The sequence below is a fragment of the Bidens hawaiensis genome, unplaced genomic scaffold (genome assembly GCF_021521415.1).
Source record: "Bidens hawaiensis isolate Kalapana, Puna unplaced genomic scaffold, B.hawaiensis_p1.1 tig00002525_1, whole genome shotgun sequence".
Classification (NCBI taxonomy): Eukaryota; Viridiplantae; Streptophyta; class Magnoliopsida; order Asterales; family Asteraceae; genus Bidens; species Bidens hawaiensis.
The window spans coordinates 539,604-551,993 of NW_027491138.1; the positions used below are offsets into that span (position 1 = coordinate 539,604).

The 12,390-nt window shown below is 32.3% G+C and overlaps 2 protein-coding genes across 2 annotated transcripts; one reads left to right on the forward strand and one right to left on the reverse strand.

Moving 5' to 3' along the window:
* Nucleotides 1–1,452: 1,452 nt before the first annotated feature.
* Nucleotides 1,453–5,605, forward strand: LOC143620047 (uncharacterized). The gene is made up of 7 exons (XM_077091842.1): nt 1,453–1,674; nt 1,788–1,979; nt 2,512–2,631; nt 2,827–3,052; nt 3,619–4,140; nt 5,257–5,299; nt 5,460–5,605. The coding sequence occupies exons 1-7, from the start codon at nt 1,469–1,471 to the stop codon at nt 5,603–5,605; spliced, it is 1,455 nt and encodes a 484-aa protein (XP_076947957.1). The 5' UTR covers nt 1,453–1,468.
* Nucleotides 5,606–6,860: 1,255 nt separating this feature from the next.
* On the reverse strand, nt 6,861–10,429 carry LOC143619866 (beta-amyrin 28-monooxygenase-like). The gene is made up of 4 exons (XM_077091693.1): nt 9,925–10,429; nt 7,506–7,961; nt 7,232–7,419; nt 6,861–7,160 (listed from the first exon to the last, which is right to left on the reverse strand). Exons 1-4 carry the CDS (start codon nt 10,427–10,429, stop codon nt 6,861–6,863), a joined length of 1,449 nt encoding a protein of 482 aa, XP_076947808.1.
* Between the last annotated feature and the right edge of the window lie 1,961 nt (nt 10,430–12,390).

Sequence of the window (12,390 nt, forward strand, 5' to 3'; positions counted from 1 at the left end):
CATAAAACCCAATTACATATTTACTCTCTACAACCACCACCACTCCACCGCCCACCGCCACCACCTTGCCGGAAAAGTTCGGAAAAACACAATGGAAAACACAATGAAAAACACAATGGAAAAAAACATAATGAAAAATACTATTGTATAACACAATTTGGTAAAACACAATTTGTAAAAAACCCACTAATTTTTTTTAAATTTTATATTACAATATGGTACTCATATGAAAGATAAAAAGACACTCGTTATTATGGTGAATTTGTTTTTCAATAAAAACGTTGTAAAAAAAAGTTATGGACGTTTTAAAATGATAGGGTAATTTGGCATGTGCCTTACATGTGGAGAGAGAAAGTTAACAAATGTGTTATTCCTTTTATGCCCTCTACCATATGTTCACACTTGATTTCCTCTTAAACTAATCTCAACCATCTATGTTTAAAATCAATGGACAAGATTACTTCTTATCCTTCCTAAAAAACTATACTTCCTATTATAACCTAACTAATAACATTGATATCATAAGTACAATATCATTTTAAAAAGAAAACCCAAACTATATAAAACCGCAATTTGTACTAAACCCAGAGACCAAAACACAGTTTACTAAAAATAAAGGGACTAAACATGCAAATTATATATATTTTGTTTATGGTATAATAATAATAATAATAATAATAATAATAATAATAATAAATCCCCAAATTTTGATTCCAGCCCGCCTATTTGACCCCTATTTCTTCTTCAACCTAAATCCACAATCATCATCTTCGACTGACTTTCAAATTCACTGTCACTATGACTATACTACAGGTTCGTATATCGTATTGCCATTTTCTGTAATCATAATGCTTGATATATATATTATTATTCATCTAGCTTTTCCTAAAATACTTTATCCATCTCACCATTTCAACTACGATTGTTAATTACTATACCAGATCTTTATTGTCTCACTTTATACTATCCCTATTTTTATTTTCCTTCTAAACCCTAATATTGTTGTTCAAATGCGCAACCGATATGGATACGCGTCGACAAGAGTACAGTATTTGTGAAATTTTGGTAATTGTTAACATTATTATTGTGTTTAAATTAACAGCATCCTCTAACTGCGTATGCAATCATTACAGAACTGGACCTTTGGTGTTCAAATGATTTGAAACAATTTGTGTCAAATTTGAAAATGGAAAAAGTTAGGGTTTTCTTTGAAAAGAGGGGTTATGTTAGAGAATGCTTAAACACTGATATGTGTTGTTCATTGGCAAACAATAACTCATTAATAATTAACTTATTAACCACTAGAAGATTACTAATTGCAGCCTTTTCAAACCTAACAAGTTAGCAATACATCACTAATCAGATGCCTTCTCCTTCTGTGTGATTTCTTGGTTTTATATTTTGTTTGAATTTCTAAGTAGTTGATTATGTTTTTCCAGATTTCTCATTTGTTACCTTTTAGGCAGTCATGGATCAAAAACAGCACGAGGTTGAACAAACTGTTAACATTGTGCCCGTGGCTCATAAATCATGCTCGGAATCTTTCACTCCAACAAAAAAGCTACATGTTAAAGAAATCCCACTTGTTGATTCTAGTTTGGTGTCACCAACACCAGTGAAGACGGAAGAGACTGTGAACAGGGGTAGAAGAGAACCTGCTAAAGTTTCAGAGAAGTGAGTCTTTCATTACACACATCAATCATGTATTCTCATTAATAAATATAATTATTTGAAGTAATTGCTTTACAAGTTTTTATTTAATAAGAATACAATATGAATTGTTTTAGGCAAGCCTTGGATCAGGAAGAGAATGAGGGTGAACAAACTGACAATGTTTTACTCGAGGCACATAAATCATGCTCTGAATCTTTTACTCCAACAAAAGAACCAAATACTAATGAAATCCCACATTTTGATGCTGATTCGGTGGCCCCGACACTAGAGAAAACGGAAGAGACGCTTGCTAAACTCCCAGAGAAGTGAGTCTTTCATTACACACAAATGTTAGACAAAATTTTGATATTTTTCTTTTTTATTAACGTGTTAAAAATGATTAAGTATAACTCTAATTATTTGAATGAATCGATTTACGAGGTTTTATGTGATAAATATATACTTCTGACAGTTTTCACCCTTTTGACTTGTTCGGCCCATTTAGTTCAAGTTTTTTCTTTAACTTTATGTGTCGTGTTTGATAAAAACCAAATGGACTATCGATAAGTAAATGGGTTGAAATTGCTATCTCTGACATTAGTAATTATATTTGTCACAACTAGTAACTAGATACTTATTGATTAAAATCGTAAATAGGTTGTATGCATCAAAAAACATTTTGACTGACTTTTGAACTCTTTGACACATTTTCTTCTTAGCTAATTTTTCTTTCATTTTGATTTGCTAAGGATAATATATACTCTGGAATCGAACTGTCCTTATTAAGTGATGAAAGTTCCATCTTTTATAAAACCAAGTTTAACGTGATTTTAACTACAATTTTTATTTTTTTATCAGACAAAGACTTCTTTCAGAGCTTTTTGATCGTATGACTAGTTCATTGAGGCTGCTTAATCTGCATAAACAGTTGCCTACTTTTCAGAATATTCGCCGTATAGTTGAAGTACTTACAGAAAGGTAAATAAAAGCATGCGCTCGTTTTTTTTATTTTTTATTTATATATTATTAACGTATTATATTTTATATATAACTTGCAACATATTATCTTCAACTTAAATGGGTGAAAACAAGTGATCAGGTTTATCTTTTTAACCATAACTGCATCTATTTCAAGAACTGATTATAAACTATTGTATGTTTTTTATGTTTCAGGGAGTTTTCATATAAAAATCTTGCACAAATAAAGTTCATTCTCCCTGAGGCCGTTCAGATTGATAAGATTTTGTTACACAATAAGAAGACTCTGTGCATGGAGCCACACATGAGAGTTGCATTGCTTTTTGATGTAGTTGAAGGCCATACTGAACACTCTGATTATTTGGCTCTTTCTCAATTAGTTTTCTCTAGGCTCCTCAAGTTGGTCAATGAACATTCAGAGGTGACTCTCTCTCTCACTCTCTACACACACTCACACACACAAACAACTTTTAACGTGAGAAGTGTGAAACATAGTAATTGGGCTAACATTACAGTAATTATTCTTGCCCTATAGTTTTAAACTAAAGTAATAATAAATACTCTAGCTCATTTTGGTTTAACGTTATAATTATTACACTTGCACTACAACTAAATAAACTAGAGTAATTATTATTACCATAATTTATATAGCTACAGTTTACCTAATTTCCCATTTTTCTCCTAATCACACTTATCATAAAGTGTTGCAAGTTTTCAAGTCAAATGGTGTCTTAAATGCATTAAGGGTAAAATTGTTGTTTCACTTGTTATAATCCATATTAATTGTACACTACACTTGTTATTTTACCTTTTAATGTTTATGGACAATAATATTGGAATGGAAGGATTATTGTCATAAAATTGTTATCAACAATTAACACATTAGTTATCTGCAGAAGTCTAAGATGCACAATTAGACTTTTTTGATCAACATGAATCTTTTTGATCATGTTTTGACTTACATAAATATATTATGTTTTATCATAGGATTATGATGTGCCTGAGGCTGTTCTACCAGAGCCATTCAACCGAAAAGTGATCACAGTTTCTACAAAATCTTTGCCATTGAACTCATCAATTCAAACACGACCAAATCTTGATGAAACTGAGCCCCTTAGCGCTTCTCACTTGCCCCCATCTTTTAAAAGACACTTCTCACCAAAAGAATTCAAAACAAAACTCTCACAATCTCCAGTTCTATCTTCGTCTATTAAAGAAATGGATGTTAGTACATGTTTGGATTCTGTGAAACAAGAAAAAGCTGTTGATGATGGAAACACGCCAACGAAGAATCTGCTGGTAGTTAATGAGATAAATATTGAAACACCTGATTTGTCAACTCCAAGGAGATCGATGGCTACTGAAGATAACAAGTCCAAGAACACGGTTAACAAGAAAGTATTGCTAAGCGGTCCATTTACAAAAAGAGTCTTGGATTTCTCAGGTTTTGATGAAGAAAACGCGTGTTTGGATGTAAACTCCACTTCTGATGGTGGTTCTTCAGCAAAGGTACATTTTTATAACTGCTTTAGATGTAACCTAACGTGTGACATGTGCAAGACAATTTACAACATTCAAAACAAATCTTATAATGCCACTTAGCAAGAACCTTGTATGAAGTTCGCTAAATGATAAAGTGCTATTAGTTTAAAGCTTGTGTCACATCCACACCCTAGAGTTCTACAAAATGACATTAATGAAAACCTTTGAATTTATGGACATCTTGTCATATAACCATTTTTGGCAGATTCTCTTGCTGGAATTGTCATAAACATAACTCATTTGATACTTTTGAATACTTGGATAGCTTATGTTTACAATCTTCACACTAATATTATAATTTGAAACATTTAATAAGTGATTTGGGAGGTCATATGCAACTATGCATTCAGATACACTTCTTTAGACCCCCGCCCCCCTTTTTTTCGAACTTAGTTTTTTTGACTGGTTAGACATAAAACACAACTCAATTTACTATGACCTGCTCACGGATAAATGGATTAAAACGGCCACCTTTTCTTAATTCACTGATAATTTGCTAAACAAGCGATTAGAAGGTGCTTCATACTTTGTTTAGTGATTGCTTACATTAAACACATGCTATGGATTTAATAGTACACAAATGTCATTTTGTTACCTTTGATGCTCACAAACAAACACATTATTTGTTACATTGTACAGAATTAACAAATGGTTTGGTTTGAAGCCGATCACTGAAGAGCTCAAGGTTGGTGATTTTTTTTCTTTGCTGTTAGTTTGTTTTGACTATTTTAGCCTTTGGTCAACTGAAACTTCTAAATACTTGTTCATAGCAAGCTTCTCATTTATGAAGTTTTTTTTCATTTATTTATTTTTATTTCTTTTTCTTTTTTAAATTTGCATAAAAGTGCAAGATTGAAGATACTATGCCTCAATAATATAATTCTTGCAACCAACAGTGAAATTAACATTTTTAAATGAGAATTAAGTAAAAGTTTTTTCTTTTTAATGCCATCTTTAACCAGATTAACAGTTTAGAATGCCTTATTTGGTTCTGTGGTTATTGTAGTTTTTATTTTTTTAAGTAATATTTGGTATTTCTCAGAAATTAATTAAATTCTACAGTGTATATAATTATAAATAAAGGTGGCGCAATGGGTGGGTCGATTTGGGAGTGGGTGTGAATGTGGTACTTTCTGATTATTATTTTCCATGCTTTGTAAATAGTTAAGTGTGTGGTAATGATGATAAAAGTTGTAAATAATATAACTTAATTATGAAATGATTTAAAATGTTTTTTACAATGTGTTTTTTTTTTCATGTTTGATTCGTGTTTGCCTTTTGAACAGGAGTCGATCAATGGTTATCGGATTTCAGTTTTACTTTGCCGTTTGGAGGTTTTAGTAACCTTAAAGAACTCATAGGAAGCTTTTTTGGTGAAACAATGGAGTTGTTTATGGATTTAAGATATTATGTTTGTTCGAGTTCATGCTGAATTAAGACCAATTATTATTGATTTTCTTTTTGTTTTAGTTGAAGGTGCTTGTCATATTTTTAACGTTTATTTTGCCAAAAGATAGTATAATTATGTCTTGGCCATCAACAAACTTTATTTTCGTTAAATTGTTATCATTTGTTACTGTTATAGGTGGTAATGAATATCAGTTGTTCAAATAATGAGTTAATTTTGAGCCATCTAAAGTTAGTAAACGAGTTAAAATAAATCACCTTAAATTGGTCATTGACAGGTTCGAACACTAGGTGGGATGGGAGAAAATTTTGCATGAATGGAGTGTGCAAAATGGGGTTAAGTGACGGGTTTTGTACCGAAGAGTGCACCCCTCGACCCTCGTGGTTGGACCAATGGCTCGTGTTTGCACCTTCCGGGTGGTTTCGGTGAAGCTGGTTTCTGCTGTTGTCGGACACCTTGAACCCATATTTGATAGCATTTTCTAATTTCGGTCTTTCAAGTTATGTGACATGGTTCGTTGATCTTCTATTTTCCAAATGATTGAATGAAGGATTATTTGTTTTCTTATAATTCCTTTAACAGTTATTTGTATGGTAACTCTTAGATATAACATTCAGAAAGTTCTCTTACCCAGAATTAACATTTTTGAAGTTAAGGGGTCAAAATTTCAAATATCCCAAAGTATAAGTCAAGGGGCTGAAAGTAAAATATTCAAAAAGGTTTCATACGGATCGTAAGATATGGTTCCACGATCCAAGCCTCATAAGAGTATGGCGCCCACACAGGCTGTACAGGCTAACGGTCCGTGTTGGCTGAGTCAGTTCTGTCAATTTTGGCAACAAGCTAGCCCATATCATGTCAAAAATGTTAGGTTATACATCAAAACCGAGCAAAAGCGTGTTTGCACGACAAATCACATAGATCGTATAATCTCTTATACGGTCCCTGTAAAACTACTTTAATCCGATATGCGATTTCATAACCACATAGACCGTGTGATAATATTTCAAACCTTTACATGGTTCGTGTAAGAGCCAAAGCAGAAAAGTAAACTTTTCAAGTTAAACATACTTATCAAGTTAAACATTTTCTAAACCGGTAATTGAAGTGATTTTAATACGAGGCTTATATCCACAAAACTAGAGCATGTAAAGGTCTAGATGTGTAAGACTAGATTGCATGAGATCAAGATAATTAACACAAACATATGATGACAAATATTACAACTTAGGAATGATCATCTACTCAAAAGTTTCCACGGTAACAAAAATATAACAAATCAAATTTGATGAGGATGGATACGAATCGGAAGCCCTTTTGTCGGGGTAGGCATGGGATCGTATTTGATTTTCTCATTGGGTATCAACAAGTCCCATTTAAAATTGGTTACGATGTTGTGAAGGAATGCAAGTACTTCCAATCGGGCAAATTCTTTACCTAAGCACATCCTAGGACCCCCTCCGAATGGCACAAATGTGAATGGTGTTGGCCCTGAACCATCAAACCTTGATGGATCAAACCATGCCGGATCTTCAAAGTTATCCTTGTCTGTGTGTGTCGATGAAGCACTCCAGTGTAGCTGAGGATGCAACATGAAAGCAAGATAAATGAATAAGTAACACTTACTAAATAAATGTGTAAGTTTGTTACCTTCCATCCTTTGGGGATGGTATAGCCTGCATACTCGATATCCACTAGGGCCTCTCTATAGGCCCCCGTGACGGGTGGATTTAGTCTCATGACTTCCGATATAACATTCCATGAGTATTTCATCTTTTGTATGTCTTCCCATTTAAGTAACTCGCCTGCTTCTTTCGCATCAGAAATCTGTAATTGCTCTAGAAAATATGTAACATATTTCATTAGAACTTGATCCAGAAACATGTAGGATAATCAAGTAGCGCACTAGGATCGAATAACTAACCCGCCAACACCTTGTTATAAACATCAGGGTGCTCACCAAGACACTTCATGAGCAAAGTGATCGAAACAGTGGAGGTGTCATGACCAGCAAAGAGTAGTAACAAAATGTTATTTGCAATCTCTTTCTCAGATAAACACCTTCCATTTTCATCCGATGAAGTAAGCAAATGTGATAACAGATCTTGTGAAGACGACACCTTTCCTTCTTCCAATTCCACTCTTCTAGCTTTGATGATCGTCATTAGTTCGGCCCTGATAGCTGCTGCGGCTTTATTAGAGTTATAAAATCGTGTGCCGGGGAAGTTGATAGGTAGCTCGATGATGCCTTTCAAGAAAATGTTGAACAAGGAACCTAGTTTTGCAATGTGGTTTGGCTCCTCAAGGCTCATAAATAAACAACATGCAAGCTCAAAGGCATATAATTTAACCGTTTGGTATACGTTCACCACTTCCTTGCCTTCATACATGTAAATTCAAAATGACCATTAACAAAAGAAAAGTCTAAGGACATATGTTTGTTTTGTAATGACCATTAATTAACAAAAGTCAAGGACAGTCTAAAGGAAGAGTTGGAATATAACTGAGAGGCCTGGTTTTTACTCGTGGTCAACTATATTCAGCTTTATCAAGAGTTAAAAGAGGGGATATATATAATATTAAAATGCTTATGTTGGATAAGCAATATCTTACAAAGTAAACAACAAATATGGTTTATAAGGAAATGTTTAGTAGTTTATGAATTTGTAAATTTTAAAGTTTTAAATTATGTTTCCAAATAATGTACCATGAATTTTTTTTTTGGTAACTTTATGTTTCTAAATACTTTGTTTGTATATGAATGTGAATTGCAATTATAAAAGATAATCCTCCCAATAAGCATATAAGCAAAACTTTTGTCATCTTAATTAAATTATATGTCTTTAAATTATGTCTTTAGTTGACAATTTTAATGTTTCCACCCATGTCGTACATGGGTCAATAACATAGTTCGCAATAAGCCGATATTAATTTCATACATGAAGGAATGACCTCGCTTTAGCCTAAGCGATAACATCTAGGTCACCTTAATTAGTAGTAGGGTCTAACGACTATAACTGATTAAATATGCTAAACCTACAAAACCAGTTGAGCCTAACACTTAAAACGATGCTGCAAAGCAAGGGAATGTTTGACTCAAAAGGATCCAACATGTTGATCGTTAGGCACCATTTCAACCTACAAGTTTAAATTGTTTTTGTGAAAAAGAAGTGTGATATTGGGCTTTAATGATTCCAGCATTCTGATTGATCCGTTTTAACCCAATATCACACTTATTTTTGACGGCGTCGATTTAAACTATCTAAGCCTGAATGGTACATAATGATCAACATACTGAATCAATTATAACCGTAAGACACTTCTTTGAGTTTACCTAGATTTTATCGCTTAAGCTAAAGTGATGTCGTTTATTCAGCGTGTTGGATCTCAAAGAGAGGCGTCCAGCACTTCTTTTGATGTCTCATAATTTTAAAATTGAAAAAAAAAAAAACACTTAATAAACCCCGACCACTCTTTCTTTTGATTGTTTTATCAACTGATCTTACTAGTGTGATATCATTTAGTAAAAACACATCGAAACAACGTACATAGCTATGACTTTTGTTATAATATTAAAACAAGATATCATACACCATTAAATATAGCTACGACTTTTATTATTATATTAAACTCCTAGGAATCCGAATATTCACATTATATTAATACACAAGGGTAGGCTAAATTATATAAGATATAAGTTATAGATCATAACATTCATTTCGTTGTTCTAAATTACGCTAAACTATATTTATAAGAAAGAGTTTGAGCTAATTTATAAATGCTTTGTCTACAAATTATATAAAACAATTTAAAAAAAAAGTAGATAGAACAGTTTGAGAGTGTTGAGCTCATTTATGAATACATTACTATTTATTATAAACTTGAAAAAAAGGGCTAGTTCGTATCCTAACTCTGAAAAATAGGCTTATATATCTAGTATCTGGAGACGAACTAACTAGACACCAAAGCTGCCTACATACTAAGAAACAAGCAGCGTTCAAGCCTAAATATTGAATCTGACACTTTTTCAGCCAAAAGTAGCTTGACTAAGCACTATCTTAGCTGAGCCGGGCCGGCTTGGGTTGTGGCTTGAGTCGTCTAGGGAGGTGCCAAGTCAAAGCCAAGCGTAGATGGCACCGTGCGTCTTGGCTTAAGAGTAAAGGGGTACTTAGTATCTTCTCATTGGTTTTGCCTACATTTAAAATTATATGCCTAGCTATATATTTTAAAGTTTCCAAATGTGAAGATGCTTATTTCACATGTGACACATCCTAAGTAACCGGGAGTTGTTGTTTAGTCCTACTCCTTAAACGAATTACATCACAATTAGATGAATATATTACCTCGCCAATGAACTTCGATATGGCGTCGGGTTACAACGTCCATGGTGGCCGCATAGTGAGTGACAAAAGCATCAGGACCAAGATATGAAAGCAACATCTTTCTCATCCACTTGGCTTCATCGCCTCGAATCGTAATCAAACACTTGCCAAAAAGCTTTCTAACCGGATACGGCCACCACACCCCAACCAACTTGTTCTCGTTACCAAACAAGAACTTGTTACCTGCAGGGCCAAACAAGACGGCCATTCGGTCACCAAGTAAGGACGTCTTAAACACGAGAGAGCTTCCGTGTTTATCGATACGCTCTTGAATGAATCTTTCTGGAACTCCATCCCAATTTGCTCGTAGAAATGCTAGCGTTTCTCCAATGAGTGGCCATCCAAAGCTTCCTGGTGGAAGGTTGATATTGTTTTTTACAGATTTTCGGTTTCGAGTTCTGTAAACATTCCATAAGATGTAGGAAATGATGAAGAGGAGAACTGAAGTTAGAAGAATCTGAATCATTTTTGTGTCTGTGATGCAATGGATAAGTGAATCTGCACTTCTATCCACTCTTCCAACTCAGTTGGACACTCATATAATTGAAGCCAATATAATATAAGTATTTAATTACAGCAAGTTGTACGTAATTAATTACAGAAAAATAGATGATTTGGTGTTTGGTAATAATCAATACCTGGAATTTGACCCAAAATACTTTTAACTGTTACTTTTGTTGTTAAATCTCACTCATGAGGTGTAGTTTCACATTCCAATGATTCCATACGTGTGAGAACTACATATAAGGCGTGGTTGTTTAATGGAATAGAATTGAAATTAGAATTTGTATTTGATTTAGAATTGGAAGGAATTGAATTTGAAATCTGAACATTACAATAGGAATTAAAATTTGAAGAAATTGAAATCCAATTTCATTCTTGATGTGCTCGTTTAACAAATGAATTGAAATCATGTTTTTCTTTTTCTTAACGAGGATAACGGCGGAAACATATTAGTTTTTTTTTTATTTTTTTATTTATATTTTGCTTTATGATTTTTTTTATTATTTTTTTGAATTTTTTAGGGTTTTCTATTAAGATCAAAACACCTCAAAAAACATTTAAAAATAATAAAAAAAATTATAACTCAAAATATAAATCGAAAAACAAAAAAAGTTTTTTTCGTTGTTCTCGTTAAAAAAAAACCTCGAGAAAAAATTTCAAGAAAATTCACTTGAAATCCTTTATATTTTGGAAGAATTTAGAATTCCTTTATTTAAAGGAATTTGAAGGAATTGAATTCCAATTCCTTAACAACCGAACACACAAAAATAGAATTAAGATTCCACTTCCAACGAAATAAACACGCCATACTATGAAATTTTAATTCCAATTCATTTGAATTCTCACGAATTTTTTAAAACAAATTCCTAACTACTAGGAGTCATATCATTTCCCCACGGTTTTCACAAAGAATCACATATGGGGATTTTTCATTTTTTTAGATAAAGATAATTATGTTTTCATAAATATATTCATAATTTACAAAAGAGTATATAATCTTAACAAACGTACTACACCCTGATCCATAAAAACGTAGCATGCGAAATAAAGTTAAGTGTCTAGTACTCATCGCCATTGGCCAGTCGAATTACGTAAATATGTTCCATCAAAGTTACTGATACAAGTACGTGCATATATATATATATATATATATATATATATATATATATATATAGGATAAGGTTAAAATAAAAATCCACTTGAATTGTGAAAACCCGCGAAAACCCTATATAACATCGTTTTTTTTTTGGTTAAAATGAAAACCCACTTGAGTTGTGAAAACCCACGAAAACCCTATGTAACGTTGTTTTTTTTTTGTTACATGTAATATATGTTGTAACATTTAATACAAAACATCGAAATATCAAAAACTGTTTTGCTATTTTTTAACTAATTTTTATATATGTTTTCAGGATAGAGAAAAAGTTATATTTACATTTTTTATTCACTTTAATTGTGGACCACAAGATTTAAACATTAATTAAAAACATGTGGTTGATAATGGGTTTCTAGAGTTTTCACAACTTAAGTGCGTTTTCATTTTATACTTAGTCTATATATATATATATGAGATAGTTCACGCGAGAAATGGTATTACTACGAGAAATGAATATGGACCACCAGTTTTATTTTAGGTTTTAAATGCTTAAAGACAAATGAATAAAGTATAAATGTATTCTCTCTTTTCGGTTAATATAACTAATAGACCATAATAGTTATCTATTCAATTAATATAACTAATCAAATTATTATAATTGGAAAATATTAATAATTTATTTATTTTTATAACCTATTTTTTCTTCTTTTAATTTTTATCCTACACAAGTACAATTTATTAATATATTAAAATTTATTTCTATCCAAAACCAATTTCTTCCAACTCAATATATTAATATCCATTAACATGTAGTTACATTTTGATAA

What these genes read in the sequence shown, in the direction of transcription:
- LOC143619866 (XM_077091693.1), bottom strand. Translation starts at nt 10,429, where the DNA reads ATGATTCAGATTCTTCTAACTTCAGTTCTCCTCTTCATCATTTCCTAC. An exon ending in TTATAACAAGGTGTTGGCGG is followed by an intron (nt 7,420 to 7,505) that starts GTTAGTTATTCG and finishes CATATTTTCTAG; the next exon opens with AGCAATTACAGATTTCTGAT. An exon ending in CCATCCCCAAAGGATGGAAG is followed by an intron (nt 7,161 to 7,231) that starts GTAACAAACTTA and finishes TTGCATCCTCAG; the next exon opens with CTACACTGGAGTGCTTCATC.
- LOC143620047 (XM_077091842.1), top strand. Translation starts at nt 1,469, where the DNA reads ATGGATCAAAAACAGCACGAGGTTGAACAAACTGTTAACATTGTGCCC. An exon ending in CTTGCTAAACTCCCAGAGAA is followed by an intron (nt 1,980 to 2,511) that starts GTGAGTCTTTCA and finishes TTTTTTTATCAG; the next exon opens with ACAAAGACTTCTTTCAGAGC. An exon ending in ATGGTGGTTCTTCAGCAAAG is followed by an intron (nt 4,141 to 5,256) that starts GTACATTTTTAT and finishes TTATAAATAAAG; the next exon opens with GTGGCGCAATGGGTGGGTCG.